This window comes from Papilio machaon, chromosome 8 (assembly GCF_912999745.1).
Source record: "Papilio machaon chromosome 8, ilPapMach1.1, whole genome shotgun sequence".
In the NCBI taxonomy this organism is placed as follows: Eukaryota; Metazoa; Arthropoda; class Insecta; order Lepidoptera; family Papilionidae; genus Papilio; species Papilio machaon.
In genome coordinates this window covers 5,775,923-5,801,483 of record NC_059993.1, presented here as the reverse complement: position 1 = coordinate 5,801,483, position 25,561 = coordinate 5,775,923, and the positions used below count along the sequence as shown (strand labels likewise).

Sequence of the window (25,561 nt, the reverse complement as noted above, 5' to 3'; positions counted from 1 at the left end):
ACTAGAATTTTTATTTGTATAACTTTATAATTGACGAATGTACGTTAGACCTAATTAGAATTTGGTGTTGAAATGTAGTATGTCACTGTTTGAAGCAAAATAATTCGTGTCCGTGTATTTTTAGTACTTAATCTCATTTCACTTTGTATGCAAGTCATGTCATGAACCCTTTATTTGTGTTACATGTTTTTTTTTTTTTTTGCATAAAAACTTCCATCTGCATCTCGTCTTTTTGATTGTAAACAAAAATAATATATTTATACAAGTAATATATGTAAAAATATGTACATAGACGAGTCTTAACTTTAAACAGTATTTGCTGAGAATTTTTTTTTTTCTTTAGAATATGGATGCAGGTGTTAATTGCTTACCAAATTTGTTTGATTAGGCCTCCCTTGTTATCTCCATCATCGTATAAAATATGTTCTTAAAATGATCTTATTGTAAATTACTTTTCGCAAATCTCCAATTAAAAATAATCCTAAAAGCCTACATTACAATAGACAATTTTTGTTTCAATAGTGCAATAAGTGAATTATATCCATTGAATGGTGTTTGTTTTTGCAAGATTGTATTTTTTTTATTTTATAATTGCTATAGGGTTGTAAATTAAGATAAAGTAGTTGTGTTAGAGAAACAAAAAATAAAAAAGTCCATGTTGTGCAACAACGCGCACTGGAAATATAATGTGCTCTGATGAGTGTGTACAACCAGCAAGACTGTCAATTGCTGTAGATATCTCCTTTTATGATAGTTATACGATATAGTATTTTTATTAGACAAAAATACAATAAATGTGTGAAGTCCATTACAGTATTTCATTTTTTTACACCTTCACTTTTCAAATTGATAGACAAAATTCAGAGTACCCGGATTCGTCGAGCTTTTAAGGGTTCATATATTTGGTCGTAGATATCTTAGAAGTAAGTTCCGTGTCATGCCACAGAGAGGTTTCAAGCAAGAGGTTGGAAGCAATTCCTGTGTCTGATTAGTGTGCGTGCTGGAGTCCTAAATTACCTCTCCCTTCCCATCCTTTCCTTATAAGAAGTGGATTTGACAGAAGTGGGGATGCTTTGGCAGGGAAAATATTTTCTTTCTGTGCGTCCCCTTCTCTATCGATTAAAGGTATGCAACGCAATCTGCAATTGCAGATGTCAATGGGCACCGGTCGCTTCGCTATTTCGGAGAATTCAAGTGACTGCTTGCTCGTTTGCCATCTTATTATATAAAAAAAAAATTAAAAACTATAAATTTTGTCTTTCCTCGTTGTTTCAAGTCTTTGTGTTTAAAATGTGTACAATTTTCTCTAAGGATTAACCAGAAGTTCCCTTGAATTTGATTAGTATTTTATTCAGAGTAATGACGTCTCTTATTACGAACAAGTTCGTGAAATACAAAATAGGTTATATACCCACATAGTGATAAACAATACTGATGAGGACATAGAAGTAATTAGTCATGTAACTGACTTATTGTTTAGACGAATTTACTACGAGACTTTTATCACTTGAAAATTAAAATAATAAATACTTGTAATTATCATCGGTTCGCAAAATTGTTCAACGCTATTTTAACAATTGCCTTCTTAAATATACATAATATGATTAAAACAGCTATTTAATTGTGACAATTTTGAAAATGAAAAACTAAAATTATCTATGATCAAATCGCTTTGTAATGTACCCGCATTTGATTTATTATGAGTTTTGTTAAAGAGAACACTTGTGTTATTAAAGCTTTGATTAGTTGTGAATCAGAGGTTCGTTGTTATAATGTCGCATTAAATAGTAAAATGGGGTACGTATATTATTATTTAGATATTTGCTTATATGCAAGTCATTAAAATTTTGAAATCGAATTATTATTCCTTTCTTAATTACTGTATACAGAACATAGATATCGCGAATCACTTATTTATTATTTAGTTCTATTTTTAATGACTTAATTGTGCTTGAATGATATTATTTGTTCTGTCGACACTCTGAAATATAACACCTATATAATTATAGGTTATAGGTAAACCTATATAATTATAATTATAGGGGTAATAGACTAATAGATGACCAAGTATTCCCCCTGTGAAAAATGTAATATTCTGTATTTTGTCAATTTAATGCCAACGGTACTTTCAGCAATAAAAGTGTTTTAAATTTATTTTTTAAAAACGAAAACTATGAACCATATTAACAATAATTTGAAAAGTAATTCTTTAAAATAATTAGCTTAAGAACGACAACTCACGGCTCTGATTGAATATGGAGTTAATCTACTTAATAGTAATTGTTGTCGGCCCGATTGTACAATACTATAAAGAATGTTATAATTTTCACAAGGGGGATACTTGGACATATGGTTGCCAGGTCGCCAAACCAACTAGCCGGACAGACCAGCCAGTTTGGCCGGACATTTGGGTAGAAAGGTGGGACACCCTATATTATTTAGGATTTTGTCTCCGTATTAATAGGTACACTCTCGTTTGGAAAATGTAAAAAAGCCTAACAAAAGCCGGAAAACCGTTTATTTTAGCCGGACACGCAATCAAAAAGCCTACCTATGTCCGGCTTTATCCGGACGCCTTGCAACGCTATTTGGACATCTATTACCTTTAATAGGGTGAATAAATGAACTAGCCTCCTCAAACTTTATTCTTAAATACGTATACTTCAGAACTTGACAAACAGTGTTTACAGTTAGTTAGTTAACAGTGTTTGTGAATAGATTGTTTTAATGTATAAACAAAAGACAGAGTTAAAGTTAAAAAAGCATTATCTTCTGAATGTGTGATTGATAAAAGGCACAAAACCTTTAATAATAATTTTTAGCTGAATTGATATATACTCAAATTTAGCGAAAGTCACGGAGTATGATCGTGCCAGATCACAAAGATAAACTTTATTTTATTTTATTCTTTGTTTTTAATGCTCAATATACACGTTGCAAATGATAATAAAAAAAAATGAGCCGTCATGGGACGCCTGGCAGATGTGAAACATCGTGTGTGTACAAGTAATAAGCATAAAAGATAATATTATTAAAATGAAATATATATATATATACCTCAGTATAGCGACCCGTCGCCACGCCAACAATTTGGTTTACAAGGGAGCCTATAGATGTTTCACATCAAAAAAAAATAAGACATATGTAATTGTAATTTAGAGAATGTTTTGATTCAAAATAACAAATGAATTAAAGATCGATATAAGATAAACTATAATTATATTGATTGGAGAGTATATCGTCTCCCCAATTAGTTAATGCATCTAACTTTCGCATACAGAGTCGTTAAGGAGGTTACTCAGTATACATGAAAACATGTGCGGGAAAGAAATTTTGACCTTTTTATATGTAATTTAACCTAACCCAAACATTAAATATGTATTTATCCTTATAAAATTCAAATCGCGTCATTACTTGGTTGCGGCTAGGTATCATAAGGAATACTAGTAAGTGACGTAGGGATTTCCAAACATAAATAAACTTATTATAATTAAAAATATTTAATATGGACAGGACAATACCAAGAGTCCATGAATGTCCATGAATTTGCAACCTTTGTCTATCCTGTTAATTTTTGTAATTTGTTCAGTATACATATATAGTATTTTTTAAATATTACATTTAAGTGTGTATGAATGTTTTATGTATTTATTATTCAAATGCGCTAAAAATTCGTTGATGAGTAAGCGACAAGAAGAGCAAGACATTCACCTGATGCTAATCAACACCTACCTACCTATAACACAATTTTGTATACAAAGGATTTTGTAATACAAAATCCTACGCTGTTTGGCCTCGTCTGAGAGGAAAGATCATTCGGCTGTATAGTTTTTATAAAGGAGTAAGAAAATCTTTTAATTTAATCTGCAATACATAGACGAAGGGAACAGAAAAGTTTTCATATTTGACAAAAAAGCATAATTGTTTTCGTGTAAGCTTGGTTAAAATTATTTATTGGCTTATTGTCTAGGCTTATAAATAAAATTAAAAGTATGATTTCCTCATTTATGTATAGCTAAAATTATTAAATATTCATATTTAAATAAGCAATAATGGAAATGCTCTAATTTTAGAAAACCACACCGAAAACAGGTGTCCTTTCGTGACAGGGTTATAAGCGCGGGAAAGAAGTTTCGCACGACAGTTGTGTTTGCTACTGCGTTCGCGTCACATCGCGCGCGAAATAATACCATTTCTACCCGGTACTCGTGTGTTAAGTTCTGTGTATTGTGAATTAAAAAATTTAAGACTTGTATGACTAAACGTCGAGATCAAATTAATTTAAACATTTGTATACATCGCGACTGCATGTAACTATGTATTTTGTAATATTATTTGTAATTACTGTACTTAAAGGTATGTGTAACAAAATATTTTAAATATTTAATATTAAATTATATTAAACAAATTATTAAATGACGGCTAGCTCAATTCTATGAGAGTACTGTAAACTATAATCTTCCATGTAATCTTTGATCAGAGAAAGTGAAATTAGTTGCATTGTGTTGGTTAAGATTGCGAGTGCATCGAACTAAATTACGAAACTACTTCGTTAAAAATATAAAAAAAAAACAGAATGGTCTTAAAACTTTATAACGTTATTTATAGAAAAAAGTAAAATAGCATTCAACTTTTCAACGTCAAAAGAGTTCCTATGAACGTTTTTAATTTATAACAATTAATTTTGTCTAACTTGACCACAACCCCACCTGATGTTACTGACTTGGTCTAAAGGTGTTACGCGTTAGCTTAGTTCACTCTTCTTGGCACTCTCTATGCACTTGGACGGAAACTCTAACACCGTCAACATCTTCTAATCTTCTAATTTTCACATCCTGTCGTCAATACTTTGAGGCGATGTTAATTCATTTATTTCTTTACCATCATCATCATCATCATCAGCCTTTTTCTGTCCACTGCTGGGCATATACATTTCCCGATGTCAATTATTTATTAGTTTTTGATAATTATATATATTATACTAACTGTCGCTCACGACTCGTCGGCGCGGAATTAAAAAAAAACTTAGTAGCCTATGTGTTTAGCAAATTTCAGCGAGATTCATGCAGACGTTCTGGAGATACTCAAACATCCATCCATTATGAAACATTCGCATTTATAATATTAGATTAAGCCGGTTTTAATGCACACATTTATTCCTAGATATTGTACTTTATCTGTAATATCTATAAACGGCTAATTGCATGAATCACAAAACTTTATAAAACCACACGAAGCAGACAATTGGTTTTATTTCTCAGATGTTATCAGTCAAATTTTTAAAGTTTTTATTTGATACAACAGTAAAAAAATGTGGGAAAAACTCAACACAATAAGTATTGAAAAATGCTTCTTACGTAATTTTTACATATTCTTATAATGGGTTTTATTTAAAAAAAAAACTGAAAACTTATTCAAATATGATTTGGCGAGTTCCAGCATTTCTCATAGTACAAGTGCCTACTTATTACGTTAGTGTTGAATGGAGACAAGTTCGAAGTTCTGCTTTTTTAAATTAGTTCTTTCATCGTGTAATCTTTTTATTAATATATCGAACCAACAGTGCATATTTTCCCATTTTTTTATACACGCTATTGTTATCATCTAGGCAAAGTATTGTCGCAATATTATCGACCCAAGTAGTTTTCTCTTCAGCGCTCGTAGGATTTATATTCGTGAATCATGACCAATTAGACAGTTGCTCATTTTCACACGCAATATGTATACGTATGTATTGTAAAGAATGAATTAAATACGTCACGACAAACGCGTGTCATTGTAACATTAAAAAAGGCTAATGTCCGTGACCGAGAGTAGTTATGTTCTGCTTTATATTGGCTCATACGATTTTCCATTTTGTATTTGAGATAATTTTTAGCTTCTTCGCATATTATGCGTGATGTGAAACGCATGTTAAGTGTATTATATACATTTTTGCATCAGACATAAGGTGACTTTTGTAGTTGTGACTACTACAAGTTATAGTTAAACAGTAAATTACAAACGGAATAGTTACAAGTTTCTTTATTGCCGAGGAAATCATGTTTCAAGTGTTCATTTCCCCCTTGAACGGAAATATTTCCTAGGAAATTGATAAATTTCTTTATAACATGTTTTGTCGTTATCGAAGCCGCTATGATTCATTTTAAATGTCTCCATGAATTGTTGACTTATTACAGTTCTCTAGTATGTACCGCTATCTGCAAGTGGCGTCAGTTTTAAGAATTGATATTTTATATTATGGCTATTTTATTGAAACGTAATTAAACGAACTAAAGAAAATATTAAATAATTATACATAAATAAATAAATATACATAAAATAAACAAACAATCAACTCTTTCCTCTTTATAATATTATATTAATTCATAAAAAAAACCTATAATAAATCATGCTATCTAATTATAATATGAAAACGACTTAAATTGTGTGCCAAAGCTAGTTATATAAATTAGATTTAACATAACTTGTTTGAATTTAAATAATTGCTGTAATCTCGTATCCTATCACCTTTCCAAAAATACAGTCCTTGATACGTGGGCTTGTGATTATTTCATTTTAATATGTTTACGAAATTAACGCAACGCAATATAAGGCATTCTATCTAAACACAGCTTGAGCTTTTTGTAACATATGTTATTAACTCATTCAAATTAGTGCTTAAAACTATGTAAAAGGGCTTTTTTATTTCATTAAGTCTTTATGGAAACAATAATCTTTTTGCCATTGTTCTCTAGGGCCCCTGTTCATGAGGTTAGCATTCACTGAACACCATTGTATTGTTGTCTAACAAAGATTATAATTGCGACTGAATTATGAATAACTTCATCCAATTGTATAATATAAAATACATTTAAAATATTCTAAGGGATCGTTCATTAATCACGTGAGGCTCGAATAGTAAAGTTCCGAAAAAATCACGAGGAGGAAGAGTGGACTAAAATAAGATATCAGGTGTATTTATATTCTGACTAATGATGTAAATTTATTAAATAAATTAATAGTATTTCAAAAATTTCCATATTACTTTGTATTAAAAGAATACACGTGATTTTAGGTATATACCTATCTATCACCAGAGTGGGACATAAAGGTGCTAAAAACCTTACTTGATTAAAGGACGATCCTTCTTTGGATTTATCACTTTTTAATAAATAATTTTTAAAACAATGGACGTTTAAGAAAGTTGTTTATGGGTTTATTCAGCCTATATAAATGTGATCAAGGTTTGGTTCGGTAATGTATACAATTATCTGGGATTAACGACAAAAGGATAGTGAGAGCAAAAATTTATCAGGAACTTGAATTCTGTATCTCTTGTTTTGGCCAAAAAAAAGTTATGAAAAAAGAAGAACGAAAAATTTAAGAAAAATATATTGAAAAATTTATAGTAACATGCAATGATCATTATATAAAGTGTGTAATTTATTGACTACATTTATCATATTGTGCCGGAAATAATTTTTAAGTCCAAAAATTTTTCGGCTAAAGTTTTTGCTTTGTGATAAATCTGAAACTAAATTATGATGCGGTCACATATTCGTATGTAGTATAAATTAAAATTTCAATAAATTCTACTTAGTGACGTCAGCCTTATGAATACTGACTGCAGGAAAATCACCAGGTGACGTTTAACATACTCGTACATCAAAGCTGCATAGTTATAACTATAACAATAAACTTGAAATGTATTTGGCTCCACGTGTATACATTTATATGCATTTCATCAATATTTATATCAGTTGGATCGAAACCAACATCCACGAGCAATAGATCACGCTTCGTACAAGAAATGTGGACAAAAGCCATTCAAATAATCATACTTGATAATAAAGACGATAATTTGGATATTATTGTACAACCTTGTATTCTAGTAACAGTAGATTTCCATTGACGAAACACTTAGAAATACAAAGGAGACATTTTGTCACGACTCTCATTCTTTTTTTTTAATAGAGAAAAATGTACATGGGCATATCTAGGGTTTCCACTGCTTCTGCAGTATGAGTTACGCTATCTTTATGCTGTCTTTGTTTAGTACTTTTTGCGAAGTTTTTAATGAAAAGTAAATCTTACTAATATTATAAATGCGAATTTTTAGATGGATGGATGTTTGTTTGAAGGTATCTCCAAAACAGGTCAACGAATCTCGACGAAATTTGGCGAAGAACACATTACACTTACAAAGTTTTTTTTTAATGCCACGAAGACGGAGTCGCGGGCAAAAGTTAGTAAAGTATAAAAGCTTGATATTGAGCGGCGCTATTCGTACCGCCGCCGACATCCACCGCTGATACGTTTTGTGTGTTTTTCAAAGGGTATAAGAAGGAGGTTCAATATGTTTTGTAGAGGATTAATTAAATTATTAAGATGTTTTGTAGGTGTTTCCGTAGTGAAAATTCAGTTATACTTGTAAGATAGTTTTTTTGCTTTGTTTTCGCAATATTGTGATCACTTTAATAAGCGTTAAAGTATTTATTAATTTTAAGAACACCGTACTTTTTTTAAGTTATTACAAATTTAGAACGTTAGCATAAAACCTCACTAAAGCTGAATTTGCAATAGATGACCAAAGTGAATCCTATAAGTGTGTTACGCAAATAACATAATATTTACGTAGAAAGCATGGATTTAAATTACCTAACAAGAAAAGAAAAGGTACACGTAGTTGATGTTCTTCATTTCAAGGTGCTTTACGTCGTGACTACGAAATTTGGCAAAATCTTTCCGCCGACTTTGTTTCCGCTTTTAAAATTTAAATCTTTGCGAGACAAGCATTGGACATAGTTTGAATAAAACATTTTGTTTCCTTCATTATATAGGTAGAGTACTTGTTTCAATGTTTAACGCTTTTTGTACTCATTTTCCTAACTGGAAACATCTCGAAATATCATCAAAAAAATATATTATACCGGACTTTAGTCACGAGAAGGCAATAAACTGTAAATAATCTTCACGATCTTAATTTGACAACAATGTTGAATTATTTCCGCTTTCTCCTTCTAGTACCGATCAAAAAAGCAATATTGTAGTGACGAATTTATATACAAACATTGCGAAAATTATCACAGATAAATGTAATCACAAATTTTGTTTAGCAAGGTAATTTAGAGAATTCGCTGTGACTATAAAAATTAACTCTATTAACGTTGAGAAATAAAAAAACGTTTACACAAATAAAGGAAAACATGATATTTTATTAATTCATTTCATCATCATCATCAGCTTACTATACTTCCCCACTCAAAGGTTCGGAGCCTACCCTAAATTAGGAGTGACAAGGTATAATCAACCACGCCGGTCAAGTGCTAGTTGGTTGTCTTCACACATATGTTTGAATTTCTTTGCAGATATCTGCTTATTGCAACATGATGTTATCCTGCACCATAAGAACATCGGATAATTTTTATCATTTTTTCTCGTATTAAATTATTACTTTGTAGTTATACTGAAGTTTTTCTTACTTTTTATTACTCGCAACAAATTAGTCTTTAACTGGCGTCTTTATTCGCTATTAATGCAAAAATGACCTTGGCTCGAGTATAATGTTCCAAACTGGTCCACGTATATTTTAGTATTTTTAAGTGCTTGTTAATATCGAAAGTGTAAAATATATAGCTTAATCATCTTGAAATTCAAACCTCTACATTTTTGAACTAATGTCTGACAAATACCCTTTATAATCACTACCCTAACAAGTATATTTATTGTTATATTACATATGGGCAAGTTACACACGGAGCGTCGGTGGCGCAGTTGTTAAGCCCTTAACCGGACTGGACAGTAATCTAAAACATCCAGGTTCGATCCACGCCATGTACCATTGTGTCTTTCGATTTTAGAATTTCATATGTACATTCTTAGAGTGGAGGAAATCTTAGTGATACAACCTGCCCATATCTGCAAAGAAATTCAAAGATATGTATGAAGTTAACCAACCTGCACTGGGCCAGCGTAGTTGTCTAGGCCTAGTCACTTCTTACTTGGGTAGCCTCTGAGGCCCTCGGTGGGAACCTATACTCACCTTAATCATCAGCCCAAACACACCAGTAGCCTATAATATTAATAGACTCGTCATCACTCATGATTACTACATCTTGCACAAATTCACTTCTAGTGGTACAGATAAGAAATAACCTTAATATCGTTACTTATAGAAATTATTTCCACATTATGGAAAATGTGGTCAAAGACAATGTCAGTTCATTAAGATATGAATTATGTAGTTACTGGGGGACTGGGGGACTGGGCGGTTGGGCGGGGACGTCGCGTGACAGACAAGCCTTCGGTTCATTATTTATTTCGTAAACTAATTCTATGACCGCAATAGATATTGGAAAGCAAGTTGCTAATATTAAATTCTGTGTAGCTATTATATCTGTAGTATATTTTATACAGAAACAATATACTCAAATATGTACATTGTCTAAGGCAGGCTCAACACCCTTACCTTAGAGTAACTCAAGTCCCTTCAAATTAAACATATGGAAACATTCAAATATAAAGCAAATTTCTGCATCAAATTTACTTGCACCAAGAACAAACACATTTATGTATAATGTACGTACATTTCCTGTCGGAATAAGTTCCGTCAGAACCAATTCTTTAATCTGATAACGTGAAATACAGTATTGTTGTATTTGTTGCTAGATTTGATTAAAGTTGTACCTGCATTTATAAATTACTTCCAACCATTACAAGTACAAATATTCCGCCTTGACTAGTGATCGACAGGTCGTACGTCGTACAACGTTGCCTTGCCTACAATTGTATTCGCATGGCATACTTGAATAGAAGTAATTCTGATTGAATGTGGACAGGCAGCGCTAGTCATTGTGCATTGTGCTCATGTCCCCCAGAGTCCGACATTCTTACTAATTAACAAAGTCGAAACAATGTTGAGCCTTCCAAAAGATTTCACAGCGAATTACTGTCAAGACTGACGCTTTTAATTCCAGACAAACTTTATTCACACATAAGTGATTCAGTGATTGTCAAACTTATTTATTTTACCGCCCCCTTTGAAAATCAATTATATTTCAGCGCCCCCTATTTTTTATTCACCCCTAAACCTTAAAAACCACAATTTTATTACTTTAATTAATTTCAACGCCCCCATTTTTTTTGGGCCTCTTAACGCCCCCTTCTAGGTTTCAAATGCCCCCAAGGGGGCGTTATCGCCCACTTTGGGAAACACTGGTCTATATGATAAGCTAAGTAAAATATTTGAATGAAAGCGAAAGCTGTTAGGAATTGGCATCCATTACAATCTTTATTTGGAGTGACTCCAATAATGTACTACTTGGTGATCGCATGGAATGATAAAAGAAAGAAAATGTTCACATCTTGTGAACGGATATAGCAAATTAAAGCCTACAACGCAGAGGGCATAGATATAGATTATGGATTTCTGATATGACATTTAAATCTTTTGTATATATGATTATTTAGATCTCTATCAGCTCGTTGTACTTGTGAATTCGTTGACATGAGAACTCATAGTTGTATTGAATACTAAAACGATTAGAGACATGATAATTACTGGCCGTAAAAATATATATCATTGATATATTAAAAAGTTACCGCGTCTATTGTGTTTATAAGAAGGTCAATAACTATTAAGTATTTCGTATATGCGCCGCAATCGAGTTTATCAATGAACTTTGTTGCGGTCCAGTAAGCGGTTATGGCACAATTTGTTTGCATTGATTCATTTGTCAACGCTTATTGTAACGTCACGGTGCGTAGCTATAGACTTAAAATATTAATCCGCCTTCATTTAGAGGACGGATTAAATTGCCTAATTCTCTTTTCCTCGGGTAAAAAAGTTGTAATAACCTAGATTTACACTGAAGCAGCTTTGAATGCGTTGATTTTCGTATTTATATAAAATAAGTTTCTAAAGTTACAAAAATAAACAAATGATTGAAATATGGAAAGCAATTTAAAGGAACCTCAAGTTCGGACGACGAGTACTTAACGCGAAACAATTTCAAAGTCGTTTACCAGTTATGGTTGTGTTGTAGTTAAAAAAAGCGTGTCAAGTGCATGTTGTGTCATTTTGACAGCTTCATCTAAAATTCAAGACCAATTGACTATTACTTGTGCAATATATGTACAATACTTTTTATAACAATACACAGATTGTTGGCTTTGTCAATAACTTTCCTCATTCTGAGTTTAAGCCAGCATTTTTAAATAACTTTGACCGTAACCTCTTGTAAACTGTATTACAAATTAATGTGAGGTTTGTATATATAAAGTCTATGAGTATATAACTCACTTCAGACTTTTTTGTTACAAAGAAACTCCTTAGAATTTATACACAATTTACAATTACATTTAAGGAGACCACTTAGTAATTCTGTGTGCGTTAGTTAATCCTCTTATAATAGTTTCATATAACAAAGTAAATCACATTGTGCCGCGAATTCTTGTTTGTACAGAATAAAACAATGCACAGATCAACATCACTTATATCAATTGTAATGCAGGAAATTATATAAGTACTTAATAAAGCCTCAACCCGAACAAGTATGTACGCGAACAAATGTAGGAAAATAGCTAATAATTGTTTTAATTACTTCAATCTTACTGGTAAATATTATAAGTGCGAATATTTAGATGGATGGATGAATTTTTGTTAGAAGGTATTCGCTCGAGTCGCGGGCGACAGCTAGTTATTAATAATCCGACAATATACAGGAAAAGGAATTCAATTTAATACGTGGAATGCAATGCTTTAACAACAACCAAGTAAGATAATCACTGCGGCAGGTTAACAAACTTTGGATTTAAAAATAAGAATCGGATAATAAGATACTTAGCTTCGCGAATAACTTGATTTTTTTCTTTTGAGTCTTTTTACAAAAGATCTTTTAAATATTCAAATGCAACAAAAGAATTCGAGTCATGCACATCGAAACAATTTCGTATCGAGTTAAATTAAGAACACATAGGTAACAAAAAAGGTAAAACAAAACATATGGTAAAAAAAGGTTTATTTGTTTTTCAAGGCTTAGACGTCACTTAGTTTTAGGAAATAAGATATTTTCTAAATATATTGTAGGATGACTTTATGTTGTTATTAACAATGTTTTGCCAATATTTCGTATCGTCCAATCATTACCGGGCTTAATTAACGTTAGCGATCTTTAGAGGTTTTTCACAAATCGCTAGGTTGACGGAATAAATTCACTCATTTTTACATGTTATAGTCATCTAATATATAAAATTCTCGTGTCACAGTTTTCGTCACCGTACTCCTCCGAAACGGCTTGACCGATTCTATTGAAATTTTGTGAGCATATTCAGTAGGTCTGAGAATCGGCCAACATCTATTTTTAATTATTTTTTTTAACTGCGCGTGGACGGTTTCGCGGGCGACAGCTAGTTTTACTATAAAAGTATATCGTGCGTTGATTGCAGATTTCCGCTATAAAATGTAAACAAAAGAAAACCTGTCACTGACATCCATCGTCACGGATATGTTCGGAGCAATTTCAACAAATGGTCCTTGTAGTGTTAACATTTTCAAAGACCAATATTCACCTTAAACTATAGTCAACTATCCTGAAGACTTAAGAATTATTATTTTTTGGAACTAACATGTAATTTAAAATGTAATTAACTAGGCTATTTTGCTTATTATTAGGTAACGTTTATTGACATAGATCATCAGGTCATCTTCTATTGCGTTTTGATGTCTTCTGACGCCAATCTACTGCTTTACCTTTCTTTAGAATATCTTATCGGTGACGAAACGTCTTATTTTATCCGAGGATTTTCCCACCTTATTACTAACTACAGTTTATATTTATACATTGTTTCGTTATACACTTTTTACAAATAATTTACTTCTCATAAAAAGTCATGCCAGCCATGATAAAAGTCACGATTTCTTGTTTTTGTTCTTTATTAAATATGAGATTGCACAGACATGACTTGCCATATATTTTTTCAACTTGTGCTTTTTTCTTGTGACGTTGTAAGGAACATAAATATTGGAATTCCATTTGTGACGTTTTTAATTTCAACTATTTTTCAGAGTTTCAATACAAAATCGTCCTTACAATTTTATGATAATAAAATTAGTAACTTGTCCAATGGACCGCGAACTTATAGAAATCGGGTGTAATCTAATTTATAGAATCAATTCAAAAAACAAAAAAAAACACCCGAGAAAACGTTTGTACAGTCAGCTTCATAAATATAGTGGCAGTCAAGATATCCAAATATATAGGAACACCTAAGGTGATCAATTATATAAGTACAACCAAAGTTATCAAATTAATTGAAGCATCCACTCTGCTCAAAAACACCGGAGCGTTCACATCGTCATATATATGAGTACATTCAAAGTGCCCATAATTATAGTTACAGACATAGCGTCAATAGTAACGAAGCATCGAAAGTATGCAAAAATATCGTAACATTTGACAAAATTGAACTCTATCTCTATTTACTTAAGATACACTTTGAAATATACTACTTCTGTTAAATTCATTTGACATTTTATATCAAAACATTTTTTTACTATTTACTTCAAGTTTACGTCCCGCATGACAGATAGGTACGAGATAGATAAGCAATATCAAATTTTAATTTGTCACCATATATGCCAGTTTGGCCTTACGGTTTAACTGCTCGCTGTAATACGCAGTTTTGGCGATTCGAATCCCAAACTTATTTTTACATTTTTAAGGTTTTTAATTTTATTATCAAAGCGTTATATAAAATTGAACTTTTTCGCAACAATTATTTGGGAGACGTCATTAGCATGTTTTTTTATTGTTCACGTTTATTATTGTAAGTTTCGTCATTAAATTCCGCGCGGACTAAGTCACAGGCGACATCGAATACGTGTAATAAATCTATGCTTGGAAAATTCTACTGCAACCGGACTAAAGATACCTAACAGGAAGAGAAAAATATTTTGATACTAATTGTCAATTAATTTAACAGAAGTTGTATAGATGGTCGAACCTAATCGTTATTAATTTTATTTAAATACTAGCTTTTACCCGCGACTCCGTCCGCGCGGAATAAAAAAACTAGAAAACGGGGTAAAAATTATCCTATGTCCTATTCCTGGTTCTAAGCTACCTGCACACCAATTTTCAGTCAAATCGATTCAGCCGTTCTTGAGTTATAAATGGTGTAACTAACACAACTTTCTTTTATATATATAGATTTAATACCCCAAAATTAAAATTTTTAAATTGTTTTTCTTAAGTAAAAACATATTCTAAGTAAATTACTAGATTTTTCCTTTTCATTAAAAATAAATCAAGCTCTATACATATATTGATAATATTGAAAAATAAAAACCTTGTAAGCCTGGGATTCGAACCATTAAACTTACGTACTGCGGCGAAAATAGTAAAACACTGAAACTAGCACATATTGTGACAGAATAAAATTTGATATTACTTACTAGCTTTTACCCGCGACTTCGTCCGCGCGGAATAAAAAAAATGCTCACAAGATAAAAAGTTCCTATGTCCGTCTCCTAGTTCTAAGCTACCTCCCCATCAATTTTCAGCTAAATCAGTTCGACCGAACTTGAGTTATAAACAGTGTAACTAACACGACTTTCTTTTATATATATAGATAGGTAGATTAGGTATCTGTCATGTATCGTAAATTTATAAATTTTAAGCGTTATAATAATAAGAAGAAAAATGTTGGGTTGTCCGATAAGTTCGTGCCCATTTTTAAGGGAAAATTTAAAGGCCCTTAAGTTTTGGCATACGTCTTTTAAATTATATTTGTTCGATTTTATAGCAAAAAGTCTTATGTATTTCGGCAAAAATTAAGTCAATCAGTTTTTATAAAACTGATAGAAAAGAACGAATCGTGTCCTACCATTTGTTAAAATATGGCTGAAGTTAAGCTTTTCAGTATGTATGTGTTATGTAAACATGTCATATGTTTTCAATAATTGTACCTATAATACGAGGGTCACACTGAAAGTTCTTAGAAAATCAAAAACTGAGCAAACTAGCAAGTTGTTATTTATATTATATCTTTTCAGAATATTACTATTAACATTAATACATAGTTGCATTCGATAGAACCACCGAGAAAACCACTTTGCCCAATCGTCCTTAGGGGCCTCTTCGATGGCCTTCTGAAACGCACCCACTGGTTGTTTGGCGTCCATAAAATTTTTTCCTCGAAGTTTTTCTTTTATTTTCGGGAATAAATAAATATAGCAGGGTGCGAGGTCGGGGCTAAATGGCGGGTGACCAAGCAATTCCACGTCTGACGACGCGAAATAGTCGATCGTTCGCCCGCAGGTGTGCGAACAGGCGTTGTCGTGATGAAGGAGGATCCTACTTCAAGGTCGTTTTTCTCGATCTTTTTCCAAGACAAGTGGCAAACATTTGTTAGTATACCACTCTGCAGTAAGTAACTTTTAATCTTCTAAAACAATTGTCACATAATTACCGGTCCTTCCGAAGAATGAGGCCACCATCTTTTTTCCTACACTTCGACCTTTCTTCAATTTAGTTGGCAACTCCTTGGAAGGAAACACCCCCTGAGCAGATTGTCTCTTGGTTTCCGGATCATAGCAATAAATCCAGCTTTCGTCACCCGTAAGCATGTCGAACACAGCTTTTGAGTCACCTCCGTTAAATATTTGTATCATTTCATGGCACCAATCAACACGACGGAGTTTTTGGGCCTCGGTCAAATAATGGGGTATCCACCGGGCACAAAGCTTCCTAATGGCTAAATGTTTGTGGAGGATTTTTTGCACTTGAGTCATATCGATGCCTAAGCTTGTCCGAATCTGTTGATAGGTTACTCTTGGATCAGTCTCTTTCATACATCGCACAACACTGATGTTAATTTCAGTCGTCGCCGCAGAAGGCTGTCCTTGACGCAGAGCATCGTTGAGATTGGTGCGACCACATTAAAACTCATTAAACCAGTTATAAACAGTGGCCCGAGAAGGGTCTTCATCGTGAAGTACAATCAAAGTCTGTCATAACATTCTTGTTGACTTAAATGACACCGAAAGTCATACAAAATCATGGTACGAAAATTTTCTCGCGTTAAATTCATACTGGCCTGACACCAACAACTTTCAATTTGCCGCCAAATCGTAAAACAAATGACAAACGAATTAAATTAGTACTCAATAATATTAGCAAAGAGTTCTATTTTCAAAATTTAATCTTATTTTTTTAATATATTCTTAAAAAGTAGCCAGTTCTAAAAACTTTCAGTGTGGCCCTCGTATATTCGGGTCTATTCTAAGATACCTATTGAAAATCGGAACGAACTTTTTGGACAACCTATTATGTTGATACAAAGCGTCAAATGAATTTAACAGAAGTAGTATATTTCAAAGTGTATCTTAAGTAAATAGAGATAGAGTTCAATTTTGTCAAATGTTACGATATTTTTGCATACTTTCGATGCTTCGTTACTATTGACGCTATGTATGTAACTATAATTATGGGCACTTTGAATGTACTCATATATATGACGATGTGAACGCTCCGGTGTTTTTGAGCAGAGTGGATGCTTCAATTAATTTGATAACTTTGGTTGTACTTATATAATTGATCACCTTAGGTGTTCCTATATATTTGGATATCTTGACTGCCACTATATTTATGAAGCTGACTGTACCTACGAAAAACTGGCCACGGCTCCAGTATGCAACTGACGTTTTTTGGACAAATTTAATTATGTGTAATAATTATCATGGTCATCGTACTTGTTTCAGCATTTCACTACGCAAACAGCGAAGATTTTGGCTACGATGGAGTAATAGGTATGTTTTTTTACATTTTTTCTTAAGAATGATAGAGCCAGGAACAACAATTCAGAAAGTACCATTTGACAAATGATAGCCTAGATATAGAGTTAGTACTTCTGTATCATGTGCAGTGCATAATTTAAAATCTTTTGAGCTTAGGACAGAGTCGTAAATATATAGTTGACAAATTTAAACTAGTCTTCCAAATTTTAAATAGAAAAATACGTTTCTAAAATGGAAGTCATTAATTTAGAATAAAAGCGGTAAATAAAATAAAAATCTTTACGGTTGTATTGTGTGATGATTGTTACGTATGTCACACAATTATCTATGTTTACACGATGTTTAATAGCGAGCAATTAGTTGGACTTGATATAATTTTCCATGACTAAAATATAAATACGTAACACAAAATTGCTGTACTTTTGTATTCGTAGAATAACTACGCGACCATATAATTTTCTTATTATTTAAACGAGGTTAAAGTGTACGTCCGTGACTCTTTGGACAGGTTGTCACATTAATCCATCTAATTCTTTCTTCACAATTAAAAATTGCAGTACAGTGTTCAATCTGGTATTTAACACTTTCTGGCATAAACACGTACAATTGTTAGCTTTCCTTTATGTATGTTCTTGGCTAGTAGTTGCTACTATAATGGTAATTGCAGTGTCAAAAGTCCTTCAAAAATCAATAGCATTATCACACAACACAATATCTTTTGTCTTCCTTCGCCTTAGTTTATTAAAGTAGGAAGGAGGTAAATACTTACACAATAGCATTCAACATTACCTCGACTTCCTTGTCTGTTACTATATGTGGTTGATAAAACTAAACAAGGCTAAATATAGACTGGGAGAGATAATACAAGAGCTGCATGTCACAGGTGCCAAATATGTGATATATGGCACAGTCCCAACACGTTGTTCTATTACATGAGAAAAAAATAATAGTGCTATAAATTTGATTCTGGCGCCAACATTTCATAGCTATTTAATTCAATTTATTTGTCAACAAATAACAGTTCTTGATGAAGATGGATGGAGAAGTGGTATATATTAGAGCGTAAGACAACACACATAAATCGCAAGCTATCATTTGCTTCCTACATTTAAGTCAATTTGTAAGTAAACAAGCTGTGGCGGCCAGTTACCTGATGTTAGCACCCTACACTATATAAACTGAACTGTCCACTTTCTCTTTGTTGCAAATGCATCGTTATACCGAACCAATTATTACTATGATAGTTGTCAAGTAACATACGCTGATACGCGATGATAATAACATGTTTTATTAGTCTTTATGATTTTTAGACAGAAACAATAGAAATTACCCATTAAAATGATACTAATTCTGTTAAGCTATTTAGACTACAGACTAAAATGGAACGTATACATACAACAACTGTTATATACGGAGTTAAAAATTATTTGCAAATTTCACGCGTCTGTATCAAATTGTAGTCTGTTGTTCTAAAAGGTCCAGTGCATTGGGGTGAGCGGTATCAAGAATGCAGAGGCAAGCACCAGAGTCCTATCGACATCAACGTGCTACGCGTCAAGCAGGTCGCTCTCCCGGACATCACTTTCATCGGCTTTGACGACTCTATCGATGATGTACACGTCACGAACAATGGACATACCGGTCAGTATAGGAAAAGATAACCAAGGTCACATAAACTAAACTGTACCATGCCTTTGATACAAAGGTTAGCATATAACCGTGCGTTTCCACTGCCTAAACACCGGTACAAAAAATTATTTCTGTTTTTGAGACGAGATAAAGATGAAAATATGTTTTGTTACATTTCATTAGCAGAAAGGTATGGTAAAGGCATAACGATTTTTGTAATGTAAGTGTTTGGTAATAAGAGTAGAGTATTTAATTAGAAATTGCATTACAGTAAAATTTACTGATTTTAATTTTTATGTGACATGTTATAAAGATAAAAAAATCTTAATTTAAGTTTAACATAATGTTGTATTTTTCATGTTGTCAGTGTTAATTGAAGTTGAGAATGAACCGCATCCCCGAGTTAGTGGCGGTCCTCTCGACGGTGACTACATTTTCAGCCAGATGCATTTTCACTGGGGCGATAACGATACATTCGGTTCTGAAGACAAGATAAATCATAGAAGGTAATTTTTGTTCTTTAAGATTTAAACACACAACTATAAAGTTTACTTAATAAGTTAGAATATTCACTCTTGCAGTATATTTAATATTTACTTATCTAAACGCACAGTACGATCTAATTGAGACAAAAGATAACACTTTAGGGGTTGTAATAACTGAAAACGATGGAAAATATCTGTTTCTGTTATCCGAACGAAGATAAGTGAAAGACAATAAAGTGCGTGACTCTACGGTGGAGCTTTTTTTATTCTTTCCAAATATCCGAACATTGCCTTATTTTCCACAAAAAATATTTGAATGTTTCACAATCTAAATATCGTGACAGATCGAAAAAACTTGTTTTAAATATATATTGTAAATGCATTCAAGCATGGGATTTGTTTTAATTTTTTTTAGATAGACTTTAAATGTGAACGCAATGGACATTTTTACTATTTTCGGCACAACAAAAGAGAACAATTGTGATCCCATCGTATTGAAATATTTTTTATTTTTAGACACCAAAATTTAAATGGCATTGTAATTAAGTTGATTATAGTGTCTTGTTCACCTGATTTTTTTACACTTGATCTCAGCTTTGGGAGAATATAGGTTACGCTTTTTGCACTCGTCCGGCCATGTCTACAAGTGAACCGCATGGTTGCCATGAAGGGGCGCTGCTATAAGTCTAATGAACGATAACCTTTACCTTCAAACAAGATTAAGGCTAATCTTAAAATAATTTGCAGTTTTCCTATGGAGCTACATATGGTGTTCTTCAAAGAGGAATACAAAACTCCTAACGACGCGGTACGACATTCGGACGGCCTTGCGGTTCTCGCCTTCTTTTATGAGGTATCCATTATATTGTAATTACAGCTGTAACTAACGAGCCTTAGACGAACAGCTCTATGCTTCATGAATAATTGAAATTTTGTATTTAAATTTGAAATTCTTTTTTTATTTTTTGTGGTATAAAGATTATTTTTGGTAAGTTACACGTAATGCAATACGTTCTACTAAATTCTTACATACAAGATTTATTTCAATGTATTGTTTTGTTTGATAAGTAAAGGCATGCTTGGCAAAAAATCGTCCGTCACACATTTTTGAACATAACATTTTAAATTATCTTCTTGACTATGTGTTTAACTTTTTATGTTTGTAAATTCCCTTATACGATATTAAGGTTAATTGAAGTTTCTTTAATATATTAGTCGTGTAAAGAGAGGACAGGTTGCATTTCGTCAGTTGACACCAATGATGTGTATAATATTCACTTTCCCGCCATCTTGCAAAACATATGGCATACCGAGCTGTTGTTTTTGCTTTAAGCTCAAATTACCTGCGCAATGAACATTACCGATAAACGCAACAAAGTGATGCTTACGGAAGTTTCCTTTTGTTTTAACAATACATATTAATATTTAGGTAGGTACATCTTATGGTAAAATTAGTGATTAGTGTGGGAAAAAGTGAGAGGGTTTGTTCAAACTAAAATGTTCATATTGTAACAGTTTTGCTCAAAGATGCATCTCATTTATATTGCATAGCATAGAGAATAAAACTATTCGAAACGTTATTAGTCTATGTAATATAAAAGTCAAAATTCTACCACCTCTGCAACATATATCTGAAACATATATAGTTATGTGATTTAATTGACGTATTTTTTATTTCAGCTAGATCGTCATCAACACCCAGCTTACGATGACATAACATCAGCGTTATCAAACGTGACAGAACCTCATACGAGTGTGGTAATGAACCATCCCTTCTCGTTCCTCAACATACTACCTTACGATTTGAACCGCTACTTCACGTACAGAGGATCTCTGACTACTCCGCCTTGTTCTGAAGTTGTCATATGGCTTGACTTCGAGCAGCCCGTGAGATTAGCTCATGATCAGGTAAGACTTTTTTTTATTTAAAAAATTCTACCCTAAAGCTACTTTCCATTTATAGAGAGATTTTTTTTAACACAACATGGTGGAAAACGATCCAACAGGTCATATGATATTAAGTGGCCGGAACGAATAACAAAAATGCATTGCAGCTGCGTTATCTTCCTTAGACGGATAGACATATCTGTGAATGGAGATTCCTTAGATGGAGGAAGGATAAACTGAAAAAAGCAGTTAGGAATATTTTAGGTTTTCCTTCCTAGGCTCTAAGGTAAAAATCTTTATATTTACTGTATAGACAGTTAACAAAAAGTAATTTAAAATTCCAGATAGAAGTATTCAGGGAGCTACGATCCGCAACTGGTAAAATTCGACACAACTTCAGACCGATACAACCTATAGGAGATCGCGTTGTTTTCTACAACATAGATAATAAATATTTCAGTTACAATGAAGTCGACGATCCCAATGAAGATATTCCAAAAAGAAAAAAAGGACACAATAATAGTTATGGATTAGTTAGCAGCGTTTATACTGTACTTAGTTTAATTATAATCAATGTAAGTTTGCTTTAATTTAGAAAATAAATACGATAATAGAAATAATCTAACTTGAAGTTAAGAAAATTCCAAATCGAATAATAACGTTACGGAATTAGTTATTTTTATTAAAATAAATATTTGTGTGATGTAACCTGTGATATTATGTACATTTGAAAATAGACATTAGAAATGTAGAAAATAAAACAAAACTCATAACAAAAGACCTAAAAAAAATTAATTAAATTTGTATAAAAAAAATATGAAAATGAAATATCTTGATAGTCTCCAAAACAACAATTAATTTTTATTTAATTTTTTATACATAGTATGATGAAAATATAATAGAAACTTTACTGTTTCATTTTTGTAATTGTAGGAAAAGATTTTTTTAATATATTTGTTAATCAAAGATGAGTTATTTGTGAATAACATGTAAGGATTTAGTACAAGGATATATTAAAACTAACGAATGTACGTCAATGTACTGATATTCTGTATTATATACATTACTAGCTTTTACCCGCGACTCCGTCCGCGCGGAATAAAAAAAAATAGAAAACGGGGTAAAACTTATCCTATGTCCTTTTCCTGGTTCTAAGCTACCTGCCCACCAATTTTCAGTCAAATCGATTCAGCCGTTCTTGAGTTATAAATGGTGTAACTAACACGACTTTCTTTTATATATATAGATTGTGAAAAAATAATTGTGCAGTCCACTTCTGTATTCACTAAATACATTTCTGTCATACAATAATATTTATATAAAACTTTATTATCAAAATGTGTACTTATACTAGATATTATGTAACCTTCCTACATTTGAATATATATACCTAAATTGTGTAAGCTTTTTTGTTACCTTAAGTTACAGTAATATATTATTTTTATTTATTTACAAAATCCTAATAAAAAAAACATATTATAATTAGTGTTTTAATCAGTTATGAAAACCTTATATCGAAAAAAAATTGAAACAACATTCTAGACATAAAAATAATTTCTATATCTCAAAAAAAAACCTGTATGTTTTGGGTATATTTAAAAAAAAAGTTTTCAACAATTCAACCATTCATATAGTTTGAATGCATCAAGCCTTTAGTTAACCTAATAAAATTTAGGTTATTGTACATAAAGGTTACAGTTTTTTGATATTTAACATTAAACCAATGTTAGCCAAATTCATACTATTCTAACCTATCCATTTTCGAACACTGCTGTACTAAGACAGCCCATTGCCTAAACTCTAAATATTGGGAACGGTTCTATTTCTGTGAGGTCTTATATGGGACAAAAACCCAAAGAAATAAATTTAGAAAAACCTAGTTCTTACTTACTAATGTTCCTTTGTTTTACAAATATTATTCATTAAATCACGTAAAATGACTATATTCCAGAAAAATCAATCTGCTAAAATTACTCCTCATCAGGTACTTTATTAGTCATTGTCACCAGAGCTCCTAAATTATCCTCTGCACCATCCTTCAGTCTCTCCCAAATTAATTCGGCTATCGCCTTTTGAGTTCTTCTCTCCAGCTTTTCTAATTTCTTTGCCACATCCCGCTTCAGATCCCAATCGGGTTTCCTCGGGGCTAGACTTGAAATATCTAGATCTTGTAATACAACCTGTAATATTACAAAGTGGTTTGTGTTTATGGTCCCTTTGACTCTCTCTTATCCAGGTTCATCCGTATTTAAATTTTGTTATAATTTGTAATAAAATAGCTGAATCTTGTTATGCCAAAATAAAAAGTCTAAATATTAAAAATAATATGAAATATGCATGCAAATGTTTTATTAAACAAAATAACATTTATTAGAACTGTTTCGGACACACATTGATTTTTAATAAGATAGATCATATCTATTTTAAATAAATTTATGTAATCATACTGTAAACCTATAAAGTATTTTGAAATAAATTAATATAATGGATAGAATGTTACTTAAAAAAAATAATTGTTTACCTTTTCTTTTCCCGCTTCAAGCAAATCTTTTACTTCATTATCAACAACAGCTGGTTGAGCATCATCTAGCTTAGCTTCCTGTAATGTTTCATCTTGAGGTCTGTAACTCCTGAATTTGGGCCTGAAAATATGAATGATAATTAACAATAATTGACACTAACATTGCAACCGAAATGACTGTATTCTAACAATAACATGACTAATTCTCTTGGTGCTGCACTACTTTAACCCTGTCTTGTACTTAATCCTCTTGTACAGTTTTGTCTACCTCATTTATGAAGACATTATTTAAAACAATAAGGCAGGGGTGTCGAGGAAATGGCACATGACTAAATATTTTGGACATGTCTCTAATTGTAAAATTCATTATGCACTACTGGAAAGGAACGAAAATGTGAAGTAGGTATTATATGATTGGCAAACACAAGTTATTCCTACACTATAAAATTCAAAAAAATTACTAAATCAAAATTGTTTGATGGCACATATATGACCTCATGATTGAAAAATGGCATGTTGAGATGTAAAGGTTTGTCACCCCTGATTTAAGATTTTTTTAATTTTTAATCACTGCTTACTACGTATTAAATAAGTCCAACCCGGCGTTTTAATCGATTTCAATAGTTAATGTTGACACTAATATTGTAACACTACTTACCTGTGTACTGCACTATGCAGTAGTGCGTACGATTTTTTAGGCAATAAAGAATATTTTAGTTACTCCGGACTCAACTAAATAATTAACCTAGTCGGAACAAGCCTTAAGAGATGTAACTACTTTCGTCGTCAACATTTAGAGGTTAACTTACTTTGGAAGTACAACCGCTTCTGCATTGGAAGTATTTGTTGATGAGTTCTCGTCCGAAGGATGTTTTCTTTTCAAATTCTTTAACCTTTCTTTTCTCTTCAATGCTTGTTCTTCTAAACTACCAACATTTTCCATTGTATCTAGTATCACCATAATACGTTTTGAAGGGTTATTCGGATTCCTACTCGAATTTAATATTTATAGGTACTATAAAGTTTTTATTCTCCTTTATTACTTCAGTTTTTTCGTAAGACGATAAATATTTACGAGAATTTCAGCATAAGAAGAAAACAAAATATTTTTCTACTGATTTGCTTACAAACACAACGCAGAGCAAAACGTTAAAAGTGACAGTGACACATGGTAAAATTTGACAATAGACCAAACGGCAATAGACAATAACAAGTGCCGTAGACCATACAACGCGAAGTATAATTTTTAATATAAAATAA

General features: G+C 32.1%; 2 protein-coding genes across 2 annotated transcripts; one reads left to right on the top strand and one right to left on the bottom strand.

Annotated features, from left to right (window-relative positions):
- Positions 1-4,159: 4,159 nt before the first annotated feature.
- Positions 4,160-22,382, top strand: LOC106717452 (carbonic anhydrase 7). Its single transcript, XM_014511320.2, has 7 exons — positions 4,160-4,356; positions 17,744-17,791; positions 19,256-19,420; positions 19,776-19,914; positions 20,641-20,746; positions 21,574-21,801; positions 22,125-22,382. The coding sequence occupies exons 1-7, from the start codon at positions 4,317-4,319 to the stop codon at positions 22,368-22,370; spliced, it is 972 nt and encodes a 323-aa protein (XP_014366806.2). The 5' UTR covers positions 4,160-4,316; the 3' UTR covers positions 22,371-22,382.
- Positions 22,383-23,372: 990 nt separating this feature from the next.
- Positions 23,373-25,418, bottom strand: LOC106717434 (coiled-coil domain-containing protein 12). Its single transcript, XM_014511299.2, has 3 exons — positions 25,111-25,418; positions 24,302-24,422; positions 23,373-23,960 (listed from the first exon to the last, which is right to left on the bottom strand). Exons 1-3 carry the CDS (start codon positions 25,260-25,262, stop codon positions 23,751-23,753), a joined length of 483 nt encoding a protein of 160 aa, XP_014366785.1. The 5' UTR covers positions 25,263-25,418; the 3' UTR covers positions 23,373-23,750.
- Between the last annotated feature and the right edge of the window lie 143 nt (positions 25,419-25,561).

What these genes read in the sequence shown, in the direction of transcription:
- LOC106717452 (XM_014511320.2), top strand. Translation starts at nt 4,317, where the DNA reads ATGTATTTTGTAATATTATTTGTAATTACTGTACTTAAAG. An exon ending in TGTAATTACTGTACTTAAAG is followed by an intron (nt 4,357 to 17,743) that starts GTATGTGTAACA and finishes TACTTGTTTCAG; the next exon opens with CATTTCACTACGCAAACAGC. An exon ending in TGGCTACGATGGAGTAATAG is followed by an intron (nt 17,792 to 19,255) that starts GTATGTTTTTTT and finishes TTGTTCTAAAAG; the next exon opens with GTCCAGTGCATTGGGGTGAG.
- LOC106717434 (XM_014511299.2), bottom strand. Translation starts at nt 25,262, where the DNA reads ATGGTGATACTAGATACAATGGAAAATGTTGGTAGTTTAGAAGAACAA. An exon ending in GAAGCGGTTGTACTTCCAAA is followed by an intron (nt 24,423 to 25,110) that starts GTAAGTTAACCT and finishes TCATATTTTCAG; the next exon opens with GCCCAAATTCAGGAGTTACA. An exon ending in TTGAAGCGGGAAAAGAAAAG is followed by an intron (nt 23,961 to 24,301) that starts GTAAACAATTAT and finishes GTAATATTACAG; the next exon opens with GTTGTATTACAAGATCTAGA.